General features: G+C 42.0%; 1 protein-coding gene across 7 annotated transcripts in view; it reads right to left on the reverse strand.

The window, feature by feature from the left end:
* The window catches only part of cdk5rap2 (CDK5 regulatory subunit associated protein 2), a 176009-nt gene that overhangs the window by 17212 nt on the left and 143000 nt on the right, over positions 1-15797 (reverse strand). For 5 of the 7 annotated variants that reach the window (XM_060935661.1, XM_060935665.1, XM_060935662.1 and 2 more), the window contains 7 exons: positions 13540-13730; positions 4844-5194; positions 4632-4757; positions 4387-4503; positions 4135-4261; positions 3756-3877; positions 2549-2743 (listed from right to left, as the gene is read on the reverse strand). In XM_060935661.1, coding sequence (XP_060791644.1) covers positions 2549-2743; positions 3756-3877; positions 4135-4261; positions 4387-4503; positions 4632-4757; positions 4844-5194; positions 13540-13730 — 1229 coding nt within the window. The remainder of the gene's footprint in view (positions 1-2548; positions 2744-3755; positions 3878-4134; positions 4262-4386; positions 4504-4631; positions 4758-4843; positions 5195-13539; positions 13731-15797) is intronic. The other 2 variants (XM_060935660.1, XM_060935663.1) reach the window with 2 other exon arrangements.

Consider the following 15797-nt stretch of genomic DNA (forward strand, 5'->3'; position numbering starts at 1 on the left):
TTAATGTCGCGTGCATTGCGTTTTTGTTGAACAACTTCAAAATAAAAGCAATGTACATTCAGTCCATGCATGAGGTAAAATTAGAAAATACGTTTATTTTGTAATTTCTAATTAACCTTACGCGGGCCGGTCAGAATGAACCAAAGGGCCGGATGCGGCCCGCGGGCCGTAAAATGCCCAGGTCTGGTATAGATTGACAAGTGGTCGTCATGCCGGGTCGTGGTAGACCTAAGACAACTGGTAAATCACATAATAAGAACAGCAGTTCATATATTCATGGAAAACGCACAATCGATGGCATTATTAAGTCTACAGGCGGGGGAACGGGGAGGCTTATAAATAAGTTTTATGGTATGTATTTGTTACTAGAAAATATCTTGCACACAAATTTCTCTGTAGAAAATGATTTAATTCTAAGAGTAATTTTAATTGTGTTGTTGAATGACTGTTATACTAATTATACGTCATCCTATGTCATATGTCATCCTCGCCGCCATATTGGATGGGGCAAAGTGGAGATTCTTCAACCGTCTCTGGTATAGCGTCTAGACAGTAGCCGAGAATAAAGATGCCTCATTCATGTGCTGCGTTTAACTGTACCAACAGGTTTACCGTCCAAACGAGATCACATGGGATTACCTTTCACAGGCGAGACTGGAAAAATACTTTTCATTGTATTTGGTCATTATAACGTAATTTTACGAACAGATTTTTCTGACTTTGTGGCTAATATGAAGTCTCGCGCATAATAGCCGCTCGGTGAAACCTGTCTCCAAACAACGAGGTATTTCCTTCGTAACTACGCTGATTGTTGTTAGTTGCTTAGCTAACTTTTCACATACTATGTAGGTTTCCCAAAAATAAAGCCATGAAAAAGCAGTGGGAGACAGCTGTGCGACGGGAAGGGGTTTCTGCTACTCCGTCATCCATGCTCTGCAGTGAACACTTCAGAACGGAGGATTTTGACAGAACAGGTCAGACACTCAGGATCAGAAAGGGAGCTGTTCCTTCAGTCTTCAGTTTCCCAGCTCATCTCCACCGGGTAGGCGTATAGTTATAAGCAGTGAGAATTAGATAATACAGTGCCACACTATGAACAACGTTATTGAACGTATGATGAATGTTTTTAACCTTTCTGAATGTGAAGGAATCAGTGATGTATTTTGTTTTGGTATGACGTTAGAACCTGGCCGAACTCAGTTTGGCGGTCATTCAGCTCACTTTATTCAGCGAGAGTAGGTCTGTGTGGTGACTCAATAAATAAAACAGTAAATTTTTATTTTCATTCACTATTTCCAGTTTTTCCACTATTTCCATCATTTATCATACTCAGTCTTGTAGGTTGGTTATTGTGGCCTCAGGTTTTGGTAGCTTGCTACGGTATGCTGACTGATTAGCTTACCTGAGCTATCTATCGCGTATCTGTCGCTAGTTTGCAGTGTACAGGGTATTTCGCACACTATTTATAACCATCACATTAAAAGTTATATATGTTGTTTTGATGCCTGTTTGTTTCCCAAATATATACGTGTGTGTCTTAATGGGTGAATAAAAGGCATCGAGTTAAATATTATTGTAGAAAGGGGCTTTATGAAGTTCAGTCCATTTACTTGCATTGGTTTACGGGGAAGATTTGCCACATCCAATATGGCGGACACTCTGATGTATCCCAGCAACGGGGCCACCAGCTCAATGCGGCGTCTATGTTTATATGTCTATGTATTCTAGCTTTTTCGATATGTATCAATAGCTTAATTTAGACAGATACATATACGTCATATTTTTGATATTTTGATTGTTCTAGATCATTATTGTTTCACTGTTTGAGATTTTAAAGTTCTCTGCTGCCCATACTCTTGTGCAAATAGATTGAGATTACATATTGTTTCCCATTTTTCATGCATATAAAAAATTCATGAACTATTTTCATCTTTTTTATTTATTCAGAAAGTTGGAGAAAACTTTTGACTTTTTAGATACAGCACTACTTTATACTTGCACATGATTATGCAATTTCTATTATTTTTATTGCTCGATATATTTATAATTGGTTAAAAAAATTACTAAAAATGATGCGTCAAAAATTTTCGGCACGCTACGCGCGAAAATAGTAAAAAAAAAATATTTCTTGCCTCGCTACGCTCGCCATGGTGCCCAAATTAAAAACCTGTCTCTGCCCCTGGTGTTGTGAGATTACGTCATGTCTGAGGAGTAAAGAGGTGCACTGTCACCTAGTGGACGGAAACAGAAATGTTGCTGCTGACAGATTGAGGGCAGCATTGCGAACATTTTATCAAAACAGCCCACTAATTGGGATAACCTCAGATTAATAATACCAATTAACTGCCATTTGTTCTCATAGTTAAATTTAACTAGCTTATATAACGACTAGTGAATTAATGGTCACGAAGGTGATAAACACGTCATGTGTAGAGTATACTAGACCTGACGATTTAGAACACTGATGGCGGTCGCAGATGATTGATTACTAAGTATATTTTAATGTGAATTTTAAATCAATAGCAGATATGTAGGTGTGTTTGTATACCTGCTTGAGGGAGAAGATAGTTGATGTTGATGGTAGATGGAGGATCAGACTGGGTCAGTAGTTGTTGTTCCAGTTTGTGTCTCAGTGCGGTGTTGGTCTGGATACTCCTCTCCAGCTGCAGACGCAGACTCCGTACTTCACTCAACAACTCCCTCAGATCCACTTCAGAAGATTCGGAACCACCACGCTCCTCTTCTAGACACACCCACACACGTTATATATAAACTAGTGCTGTCAAAAATGTCGCGTTATTAACGCGTTAACTTGACTCAATTTTAACGGCGATAATTTTTTTATTGCGAGATTAACGCTCTGTGACATGATGTAGGTTTTTCATAAGCTTTTGAAACTGCCAGGAACTTGGAACAGAGACTTTGCTTAGAAAACCGATAGCAGCTAGACTGTAATGCCACGCCCCCCCCCAAAGAACCAGTGCGGGCAGGGCGCGATAGTAGAGATGGGATTTATGGCTCTTTGATGGGATCCGCATCTTTGTGATCCGTTCTTTGAAAAGAGCCGTTCAAAAGACTGGATAATTTGGCTCTGTTTAAATATTTATTCAGTTTTAAGAAGACAGCGTCTAAAGAAGCCAGATCCCTCTGAACTGTAAACTCAATGCTATCCCAGAAATCCTTCCTGTAATATGCAAATTTGGCCGCCTCTGACTGGACAGCGCGACGCATCAACAGGCAGAAAGTGTAAAAGTACAAAATGTGTTAAGTGAGCTGAAACAGTAAAGATCAGATTCAATGCAATATTTATCAACGAACAATTTAAACTTAATATAATAGTGTACTTTATATTATAATCAAGCATGTCAAGCCTACCGTCACTGTGTAACCTATCTCTCTGATTAGAGTTGTAGACTAACTCAAACAGTAGATCATTTCACTCATGGTTCTCTTGCTAGCCCCGCGCCGGTGCTCGGCTTAGGTTTCACTTTGCAGTGGCTGTGTCAAGACGTGTTATGCTTTGCAATTAAAAAAAAACATTGGTACAAAGCAAGCCCATTCACTTTTTTATGCTGATAAGAGAATTACAATGTTTTTTTTATGTGACAAAAATGTGCGATTAAATTGCGATTAATCGCGAGTTAACTATGACTGTCGCGACATTAATCGCGATTAAATATTTTAAATCGCTTGACAGCACTAATATAAACATTCCAAACCCTATTGGTCTGTGCATGTGTGTGTACAGTTTGTACCTGTGTGGGTGTGTACCGAGTTCCTGATCTGTTCGTGCACCTGGAGCTCCACTTGCAGTGACTGTAGAAGTTGCTGTTTGTCTGCCAGCTGCTGCTTTTGGATATTTTGCTCACACTGCAACCTACAAATGCACACAGTTATTTTAATCTCAGTAGTTTAGTTGCACGCTGCAACCTAACTACACAATTACACAACGCAGGTTCCTTTAGGTACATTTTCAAAGGAAGCATGATTTTTATGAGCATGTGAGTGAATCCACCATAGGTTCCATAGGTAGTTGCATGCCTGTTATCTTTATTCTTATCCTGTTTCTAGTGGGTGTGTATGTTTTAAGTGCACAGGCTACAGGTGTGTAACTGATCATTCTTGAAAAGTTACCTGTGCATGCTGTTCTGCAAGCGTGTGCATTCCTCACGCAGCGTTTCACACTCTTTTCTGCTGAGCTCAAGTTTGGCTGTTCGCCTAGCCAAAGTCTCTCTCAAACAGTCATTCTCCTTCTGTTTATCTACACACACACACAAATTTGTATACACAGTTAAATAAATAAGATTCAGTCACATTCTATTTTTAGTGTGAGGGATCATTAAACAGTCATCAACTGTGAACTCAAATACATGCGAGTGTCTATACCTCTTGCTGCCTGGTTAAGTTGTTCCTTAAGTGTGTGGTTCTGAGCCCATAGGTAATGGATATCACTGTTCAGCTTACTTGGATCTTCTGACCCAGCAATAAAGATGTGAGTATCTGCTGCAAAATTAATAAAAAGACATTACACACACTGTTTCTTTATTATAACCCTTTAAATCTTGCAGTAGCACACAATACAAGTGCATGCATCTTGAAGGCTATTACGTATTTGGGTGTTGTGGGTGTACCTGGGTCTCTCTCAGCCTGCTCAAGTTTTCTCTCGAGCTGCTCTCGGAGTCTCTCGTTGGTGCGGATTGTTTCCTCCAAGCGCTGACGTAGAGCTCGAACCTCCTGCAGGTGCTCCATTAACAAATCTGACAGAGAGAGAGAGAGAGAGAGGGGTGGTGAGGTTAACAAAAACACACTACGGAAACCCACAAACACATGCACAATCCTGTACCTGAGCTGATGCTGATGTGGACCGACTCATGCCGAGCCTGCTGACTGTCTGTAGCTTGGCTCTGGGAGTGTGTGTGAGAGACTGGTGACACGCTCTGAGTGTGTTTGGTCAGCATGACTGTCTGACTCTGTGTGTGCGCAAGGATGGAGTGAGCGAGGTTGAGTTCGCTCCTCAGAGTAGCATTAAGCTCTTCACTCTTTCTCAGTTGTTCTTGCAGGCGGCTCTTATCCCTCTGTAAAGTATAAACACTTCCCTCGTCACGCTGAGATCTATTCAAGTCACCAGCCACACAAACAGAAGAAGGACGGGGCTCAGCATCAGGAACGTTCTTGCCACTGGTCGCCTTCATGCCTGTGGAAAACCAAACAGCACATATAGTCTTGCTTGTCTGACACCTACACACACACAGAAGGTTACTGTAGCATCTCTCACAGCAACAGCTGTAAAAATCATCAGCAAGTCAGACCAAGATCAACTGAAAAACATTCACAGCATCCCGACTCCAATTTCCTCTCAGCCGTGGTAAACCATGACAGGTCCTGGTGGTTTTGTTTGAACTCCTTTTACAATAGCCCATCCTTACATGTTGAATAAAAAAAAAAAAAAAAAAAGCCAGACACTGGTCAGTCATGTGCAAGATCAGTTAAACTACCTCTTCCTGAAAAACTCTAGCCACATCTTGAAGACTGAAGTCCAGAGTTGTTGTATTTCAGGTCCATAGACCTAAACCGGAGGTCTAGAAACCTGAACTTGCTAGTACTAACCCTAACTAACCTCTGACTGGCAAAGTATTAAGATTCTAGGCAAGTTAGCTCTTCATGAAAGAGAACAAAGGTCTCAGCAGTATATAACCCTTGGAGGACAAAAATTATTTTCGTTTACCTGATCCAACCAAGGTTTCAGCAAAAATGTAAGCTTCGGAAGGGTGTTTAGACCCACTCACGTTCACATACAAAGGCCCTCTGAAGTAAGAGCTTTAAACCCGATAGGCCTGGTAAATAATATATTTTCAAGGACTGCAACTGGACACTGTTCTCATCACTCGGTCCACAATACCACACTTAAAAAAAAAAACCTGTGAATTAATGGGGAAAACAAGCATAATTACACAAGCTGGTGCACTGATTTACATGTTAACTGGGATGTCCATTTTTAACAATAGGAGAAAAATGAACTTACTACTTCATTATAACAAAAGAGCAATACACTTGTGCGCAAGTGAATAAGTGACTGAGCAGAACAGGTTCTCATCGACAGAGATACCTATACTGAAATGAATATGATTTCTATTAAATCAAAATCGGGGACATTTTACACAGAAGATTTAATCTAACTCTGTTTATGTTTCCCCCAGTTTTAAATAATTAATAAAATTGATTATTGAATTGATTCTTGGCCAGCCCTAAGGGTCCCATCTGCATCTCATCATTGCTGAGGAGTGTGCTCCCATCACCCAATCAAGCATCCAGCCAGAGCAGGCCATGATATTTTTTAGCCATATTAACATGCCATTGTTGTGTGTTATGCCTGATGTCAAGACTCTCGTCTCTGCGAGCCTACCACACAGATTTAATACTTGTCATTTTTAGGGCATACCTAACAACATGTGTTTTCTTTCTCCCCCCCCCCCCCCCCCAAATCTGTCCCTCTGAGTTACATGCTGATCCTGGGATTGAGATGCTGGCCTCTTCTGCCCCTCGGACCTGCTTGATCCATCCTGGTGCCCTGTGTCTGGTCGGAGTTTTATCGCATCGCTCCTGTGAAGGACGGCCCCATGAGGACAGTTGAGGGTTATACCTGGAGGATGTTCTGGACTCTTACAGTAATGCTTTTATGACTGAGGACTACAGTTGACTTGCTAACTTTAGGACTGCAGTTATCATGAACAGTTTTGCACTCAAGTTTCCATCAATGAAGAGTTATAACATCAACGAAACTGACTTCATGTTAAAACTGTTAATATTATAGTCATGCTGTCTGTTGTTGCCCAAATGAGGATGGGTTCCCTTTTGAGTCTGGTTCCTCTCGAGGTTTCTTCCTCATGTCGTCTGAGGGAGTTTTTCCTTGCCACCGTCCCCACAGGCTTGCTCATTGGGGATAGATTAGGGATAAAATTAGCTCATGTTTTAAGTCGTTCAAATTCTGTAAAGCTGCTTTGCGACAATGTTTATTGTTAAAAGCGCTGTACAAATAAACTTGACTTGACTTGAAATAGTATTTACATGAATGTGTTTGTTATGGAGCATGAGCTACTAGACTCAATGTTTATAACATTAGTGACGGGATTTTAAACGCATTAGCTAGTTAAATTAGTTACCTGGAAAGGAGTATAGTTGCAGTGGAGAAAACGGAGTTTGGACTAAACTAAAGAAATCGCTTTCAGACATGTTTATGCCCATTACCGAAGGAAAGCGCGTTCCTATATTAAAATATACTCCAGGTTGTCCCCCTTCCCTCGCCTTCTTCGGCCAGTGGTCCCATGTGTGATGTAGATGTGACACGCTTCCAAGCTGTTACGGAAAGTTTCGTCATGGCGACAGCATGTGTATGTCAGCCTCGGTTCAGAGGTTTCGGTTTCGAAAACTGTAAGAGGTAAGAGTAGAATAATATAAAAAGTACAGACACTTGGTATAGACCCCTTTCACATGACGTCACCGCGCCGCGAGATTTTGTTAGGCGCCATATTGGAAGACCAAGTACATGCACTCACAATATAAAACAAAGTACGAGTGAGAGTAAAGTGACACGATGGATGATAATTCTGGTTATGTGAGTACATTACCAGTTGCAGAAAGGGCACGGTATGTGGAGAAACTGGCTGTGATTGATGGGTTTGACCCATATGATAAGACTCAGGGCAAGGGAGAATGGAAACAAAGAGGAGCGGACACCAATTCTGCCATCTGTTTGCTACCCAGACATTGTAAACTATTTGTTGTTTACACCCAGTGCCTACACTCAGTGTTCAAACTATGCTGATATTTTCGGGGGGTCCCTTTTTTTCCCTTGGGGGTGTGTGTGCTTGCGCTTGTCTCAGAGCGCGGATCTCCAAACACATGAGAAGCCTATCTTACGCACATATCATGCGGACTCCACACACGCATCGCGTCTGAAGTCATAACTCATCAGGGGAAATCGTGTCTGCATTGGCATGTTCAAAAAACAACCTCGCGTCAACAATGATACCACACGCAAGAAAAAAAAACAAAAACAAAGTCAGGCTACTCAACAACCAACCTGGCAGAAGCGAGCAAGCCCCAAACCATCCTAAATTATCATTATTATTAAATTGTAGAAGTCTGGGAGGCTTGCTCCTCATACAGTTATCAACTTGGGGCTGATTTAGCATGTTTTAAATCTGAATTTCTTGCGTTTGCTTACCTCAAAGTGTCCGCAGATCATGCACAGACTTATCCATTATATCCACAGTTTTTTGCCAAGTCTCACACAGGTTTCTTTCAAGTCTACTGTTGGGCCAATAAATCATAAATAAAACAGCTCAGATTTGTTTGTTTAAGTGGTTTGCCACTCCACTTTATTCTCGTGGGTTCACATACCGCTACCGTTATTTCCCCCTAATCACGAGTTTGTTGGTCTTCCAAAATGGCGCAGGGTCTGTTTACTTCCGGTTTGGGTGACGTCAGTGAAAGGGGTCTATATTTTACTTCTGTGATTTTTAAATTGTTCATTTTTGGATTATACGTCATTTTTGTGGCTACTGCCTCATAGAGTAGTAAAAAAAAAAATTTATATGCGCGCTATATTTACTGTATAGACATGGCATCAGAAAACCATTTTATTTATCAGCAGTAGCCACATGTACCCATATGGTACAAAAGTATAATTGGTCAAACTTCTGCTATTCGCTTTAATTTTTTTTATTTTTGAGTTTTTACACTACACTTGTGAAACAAATTGTGCTCATTAGTACTAAATCAGGGGTATTCAATTTAAAGTCACTGAGGTCCAGTTATTAAATTTTGTCCAAGTAGAAGGTCCGAACCGAAGTCCAGCTTGTGTCTTATAGCCTTCCCCTATGTCAGACCTGGGCATTTTACGGCCCGCATTCGGCCCTTTGGTTCATTCTGACCGGCCCGCGTAAGGTTAATTAGAAATTACAAAATAAACGTATTTTCTAATTTTACCTCATGCATGGACTGAATGTGCATTGCTTTTATTTTGAAGTTGTTCAACAAAAACGCAATGCGCGCGACATGAACATGACATGAAATCCCACGAAACCTAATCCCGCGATAACTACTTCCGTAATTTGTCCAGACCAACCACAAACTTGTACGTCATCCTTCAAACGGTCCAGCCAATCACATAGTGTGACGTCACCAGCAGGCGCCGGAGCCCGAGCCGATCTGTAGATCTGATACCTACACCGAATCAACTGATGATCATCTGTCAGCTGTGCTTCGCATCTCCACCTCAGACATTCAACCTGACTCTGATGCACTCGTTAAAGACCAACAGAGACGAGATTTCTCTCACTGAACAAATAAAAAACTGAAAAACACCATATGAGGTGATTAGAGTACAAATGTGGGCATCATTATTATATGATGTATCTTGTTTGATATTTGGAGTAGAAAGACAATATTGTGATGTCTTTATTGTGTTTTGGGGTGAATGTGACTGAAAAAAAAAAGGTACAAACGTTCACATTTTGTTAACCATTGTTTTGGGAAATTTGATTGAATAAATGACATTTTTTGTAAGGCAACCTCGTTTTTTCCATACTCTTACCAGTCTTAGCAGCTTGTAAAAACAAATGTTATTTACTGCTTTATATAAAGAAATACAATTAATATTATGCAGAATTTAGTTCAGCCTTTTGGTCCGGCCCTCCACAAAATTTTCTGTTTCTCATGTGGCCCCATGGAAAAAATAATTGCCCACCCCTGCCCTATGTCCACATTTTCATATGGTTTCAACAATATTTATTGTTCATTTCCAATGCAGGAAATGAACTGAGTGCACAACTATCTCATCTCATTCTCATCTCATTATCTCTAGCCGCTTTATCCTTCTACAGGGTCGCAGGCAAGCTGGAGCCTATCCCAGCTGACTACGGGCGAAAGGCGGGGTACACCCTGGACAAGTCGCCAGGTCATCACAGGGCCGACACAGACACAGACAACCATTCACACTCACATTCACACCTACGGTCAATTTAGAGTCACCAGTTAACCTAACCTGCATGTCTTTGGACTGTGGGGGAAACCGGAGCACCCGGAGGAAACCCACGCGGACACGGGGAGAACATGCAAACTCCACACAGAAAGGCCCTCGCCGGCCCCGGGGCTCGAACCCAGGACCTTCTTGCTGTGAGGCGACAGCGCTAACCACTACACCACCGTGCCGCCCCACAACTATCTCTTTTACCATAAATAAAAGTAGTCCCAGGAAAATAAATTCAAGGCCTTTATTTCAGATTAAAGAAAACAGAAACCTCAGAATAAAATAAATAAAAAAGTGCAAACAGAGTGGAATAACTCCTTTTTCTCTTAAAGAGGTCCCAACCTGAAGAATTGAAGGCCTACACTTCAAGTAAAAAAGTCAACTCAGAAAACATTAACTAAAAAGTGCAAACAGAGCATTGACTTAAAGGAACAGTCCACCGTACTTCCATAATGAAATATGCTCTTATCTGAATTGAGACGAGCTGCTCCGTACCTCTCCGAGCTTTGCGCGACCTCCCAGTCAGTCAGACGCAGTCAGACGCGCCGTCACTCCTGTTAGCAATGTAGCTAGGCTCAGCATGGCCAATGGTATTTTTTGGGGCTGTAGTTAGATGCGACCAAACTCTTCCGCGTTTTTCCTGCTTACATAGGTTTATATGACCAGTGATATGAAACAAGTTCAGTTACACAAATTGAAACGTAGCGATTTTCTATGCTATGGAAAGTCCGCACTATAATGACAGGCACTATAATGAAAGCCTGCACTATAATAACACCTTCTGCGCGCTTCGGCAGCGCATTGATATGGAGCTCAGATATCAGTGCGCTGCCGAAGCGCGCAGAAGGTGTTAGTACGCCTGTCATTATAGTGCGGACTTTCCATAGCATAGAAAATCGCTACGTTTCAATTTGTGTAACTGAACTTGTTTCATATCACTGGTCAGATAAACCTATGTAAACAGGAAAAACACGGAAGAGTTTGGTCGCATCTAACTACAGCCCCAAAAAATACCGTTGGCCATGCTGAGCCTAGCTACATTGCTAACAGGAGTGACGGCGCGTCTGACTGCGTCTGACTGACTGGGAGGTCGCGCAAAGCTCGGACAGGTACGGAGCAGCTCGTCTCAATTCAGATAAGAGCATATTTCATTATGGAAGTACGGTGGACTGTTCCTTTAACATTTTCTCTTCTTTGTTCTTAAAATAAGGAGGTCCCAGCCTAAAAAAATGAGGGCCTACTTTTCAAGAAAAAAAAAGTCCACATCTTCAGAAAACAAGTGGCTTTTTGGGGGGAAAATGCAAACAGAACATTTTTCTTTGAACTTTTCTCTTTTAATTCTTCTTTTACTCTTCTTAATGAGAAAAACGGGCATGTGGCTGACCTGCCAGTAATTTAAATCTTGGTTGGAGTGCCATTCTCATGCAGATATGTAGGTGTTCATTGTTGAGCCTAGAACGGTACTTGGTTTTGACAATGTTCATAGTGGAAAAAGCTGACTCACAGCTGTAAGTTGATCCAAACATAGTCAAGGTGTGCAGTGTTCCTTTGGTTAGACCAGGGAACACACTCCAATGTGTTTATCTCATTCTCATCTCATTATCTCTAGCCGCTTTATCCTTCTACAGGGTCGCAGGCAAGCTGGAGCCTATCCCAGCTGACTACGGGCAAAAGGCGGGGTACACCCTGGACAAGTCGCCAGGTCATCACAGGGCTGACACATAGACACAGACAACCGTTCACACTCACATTCACACCTACGGTCAATTTAGAGTCACCAGTTAACCTAACCTGCATGTCTTTGGACTGTGGGGGAAACCGGAGCACCCGGAGGAAACCCACGCGGACACGGGGAGAACATGCAAACTCCGCACAGAAAGGCCCTCGTCAGGCTGGGCTTGAACCCAGGACCTTCTTGCTGTGAGGCGACAGCGCTAACCACTACACCACCGTGCCGCCCCCTCCAATGTGTTTATGTTGCCCCAAAATCCATGCTACTTTTAAGGAACATTCGTTTGCACGTTGCTGGGCTGTAAACGTATGTGTGATGAGTCGAGTAGACCTGTCATACTGTGCTTGCAGTTGGGTTATTTTGCGTGCCCTCAGCTCGGACTTCAGGGGATAACTTTGCTCAAAAGAGCTGTGCTTTGTTTCATAGTGGCGCTTCACGTTGCCGCTTTTAATTAATGCCACGTTTTCGGAGCATATGAGGCACACTGGTTTTGAACTGCTCGCCGGAAGAATGAACATATATTTCTCCGTCCATTCATCTTTAAAACAACGATTTTCCTTGTCTACTTTCCGCCGCCTTTTGGAGCAAGCCATGTTGTCTCGGTCGGTTGTCTCTGAACTTAACTCTCTTCCTCTCTGCTTGTTGCTCTGCTGTGGTGCGCTGGGCAAACTAACGATTTTATTGGCTCAACTGAGTGAAGCTATTGTCGTATTAACTGGAGTAGCAGCGCCCGCTGTCAATAGCCACGACCGTCCAAAATAATGCTTCATGAAAATTACTTAATCTCGTGAATTTACCATTGGTCATGGGTCCGGACAGAACCATCACTGGGTCCGGATCCGGACCGAGGTCCGCCATTTGGTGATGCCTGCACTAAATAATGCTTCGAAGACAATTCATGAACAAGTGCTTTCTTACTATTTTGAAAAGAGAGTTCACAGCACTGTATTTTGAACAAAACGCAGTAAACAAAATTGGCAACCAAAAAACACTCTAAGCCCTGATGCTGCTCACAGCTTGGTGATGCTTGCAAGAGATGAGGCGAGCAGAATTGATAACATGCATATATGCTATATTTACTGTATGGACATGGGATCTCATCTCATCTCTCATCTCATTATCTGTAGCCGCTTTATCCTGTTCTACAGGGTCGCAGGCAAGCTGGAGCCTATCCCAGCTGACTACGGGCGAAAGGCGGGGTGCACCCTGGACAAGTCGCCAGGTCATCACAGGGTGACATGGGATCAGAAAAGTATTTTATTTATAAGCAGTAGCCACAGGGTACCTATTTTTGTCGTTGCTATTTTCGCTCACCTAGCGTTGACATTTTTTTCGCACCTAGCCAGTGTTTCAACAGCGTTAGTTGCTGCTGTGCTCCTCACTTGATATTTTTCACAGAGCAGTTTTCAGTCTGCACGGTTATCATTAATTGTGGAATATGTCCAGATATCATTAGGGTCTGTTAATTAGCGTGACAATGTACACAAGGCTGACATCACACATGATACTAAACGTTAGCATTTTTACAAGTATAAGTAAACGAGCATGGTGTCTGAAAAATACCCAATACCAGTATTAGTATCAATACGCATCCCTAATTTCTGCACAATGCAAAAACCTAACCAAGTCTGGATCTCAGCGAATTCACAACAGAGGACTGAAGGATAAACATCAGATGTATTTTATGTTGCTAGTCACCATTCACGTTATAGGAGAATTCCAAAGATGGGGTTTCTCTTTCAGGTCAATTATGGCTGTGTGTTGAGATGATCGATACCTTCAGTAGCTCCCCTGGAGGAGAGTTTGTGAAGGTCGTGCAGGCTATCGGGAACAGACATGGTGCTGTCGTTAGAGGGTCTGTCGCTCATCTCGGACTCTAAATCCTGATGCATGCTGGGCACTTTGCCTTGAAGTTGATCCTTCAGCTGCTGAATGAGCTTCTCCTTCTCCTGGAGCTCTGCGGTAAGCCTGACATACACAGACACAACTGATCAACAGGCATCGAAGCTACTACCAACTACAGATGTCTAAAGTCAGCTGGGTACAAACACACATGTTCATGAACCACAGCTCAGAAAATCCACACCAAGAGCAGCTTTGACAGTATTTCCGACTGCTAGGTAAGTCACAGGCTTATATCAAAATATACACAGTGCTCAGCGTAAATGAGTGCACCCCCTTTGAAAAGTAACATTTTAAACAATATCTCAATGAACACAATTTCCAAAATGTTGACAAGACAAAGTTTAATATAACATCTGTTTAACTTATAACGTGAAAGTAAGGTTAATAATATAAACTTCGATTACACATTTTTCAGTTTTACTCAAATTAGGGTGGTGCAAAAATGAGTACACCCCACAACAAAAACCACTACATCTAGTACTTTGTATGGCCTCCATGATTTTTAATGACAGCACCAAGTCTTCTAGGAATGGAATGAACAGGTTGGCGACATTTTGCAACATCATTCTTTTTCCATTCTTCAACAATGACCTCTTTTAGTGACTGGATGCTGGATGGAGAGTGATGCTCAACTCGTCTGTTCAGAATTCCCCAAAGGTGTTCGATTGGGTTCAGATCAGGAGACGTACTTGGCCACTGAATCACTTTCACCCTGTTCTTCTTCAGAAATCCAACAGTGGCCTTAGATGTGTGTTTAGTCACGTTGGAAAAGTGCACGACGACCAAGGGCACGGAGTGATGGTAGCATCTTCTCTTTCAGTATAGAGCAATACATCTGAATTCATGATGCCATCAGTGAAATGCAGCTCCCCGACACCAGCAGCACTCATGCAGCCCTACATAAGGACACTGCCACCACCATGTTTCACTGTAGGCACCATGCATTTTTCTTTGTATCACTCCAGAGTATAGAGTCCCAGTAGTCTTCATCTTTGTCAGCATGGGCCCTGGCAAACTCTAGGCGGGCTTTTTTGTGCCTGGGCTTTAGGAGAGGCTTCTTTTGTGGACGGCATCCATGCATGCCATTCCTCTACAGCAGGGGTGCCCACAATATTTTGATTCGCGAGCTACTTTTAAAATGACCATGTTAATATGATCTACTCGGACTAGGTTGTTACCACTACTAGGCCTACTATGACTACTGCTACTACTAGGCCTACTACTACTACTACTACTAATAATAATAATAATAATAACAATAATGACACTTGTTTTGATTTATAAACATTCATATGCAATTTGTTTAATAATATGCAAACATGCATACAAAAAGGTGACTGAAATTTGCATTCAAATTATGTTAAATGCATAAGCTTTGTACTCCTAAACGTATTTTTGTTCAAATCACTGTTAACTTTTATAAACCGCAAACTACTAATAAGTAAACATGAAACAAGCCCACTGTAAAAAAAAAAAAAAGGGCTATGTTTAGAAAAAAAAGTTAAATGCATCCAGACAGGCATTGTAAACCCCAAAACATTTTTGTTCACATCAATTGACTTTTGTATAGCCTGCTAGACAGAGATTTGACATTTACAACAATTTTATATAAAAACATTTTTCCTTCTTTTATATTTTTTTCCTTCTTTCTTTTCTTTTTTTTTTTTACCGTGGAACTTAGCAACAGCACAACTTTAATACATAGCATACTGATGTAGGCCCTAAATCAGATCTTAATCCGATGATGATCGGCACTGGAGGGAGTCAGAGAGGGCTGCATAGTCCGGACAGTAGCTGCTGGTAGCGAGCCTCAAGCAGGCCTCGAGATGATCGTCGGACATACTCGAGCGGTATTTGGACTTAATGATCTTCATATGCGAAAAGGCCGACTCGCACAAATAAGTGGAGCCGAACAATGCGGTTAAGGAGGTGGCACATTGCCGCATGTTCGGGTACTTCGCCTCCGTGAGTAAATTCCAAAACGGCCCATGCGCCCTGGACTTCAACTCGATGTCAGACTGCAGCATCAGCATCTCGTCTTCCACGGCAGACGTGTTCAGCTGAAACAGTGCCGCAACTTTTGAGGCGAGGGAATCCACCTCAGTATCTTCCCCGAATGGGTGGCACATG

This window comes from Neoarius graeffei, chromosome 12, assembly GCF_027579695.1.
Source record: "Neoarius graeffei isolate fNeoGra1 chromosome 12, fNeoGra1.pri, whole genome shotgun sequence".
Taxonomy (NCBI): Eukaryota; Metazoa; Chordata; class Actinopteri; order Siluriformes; family Ariidae; genus Neoarius; species Neoarius graeffei.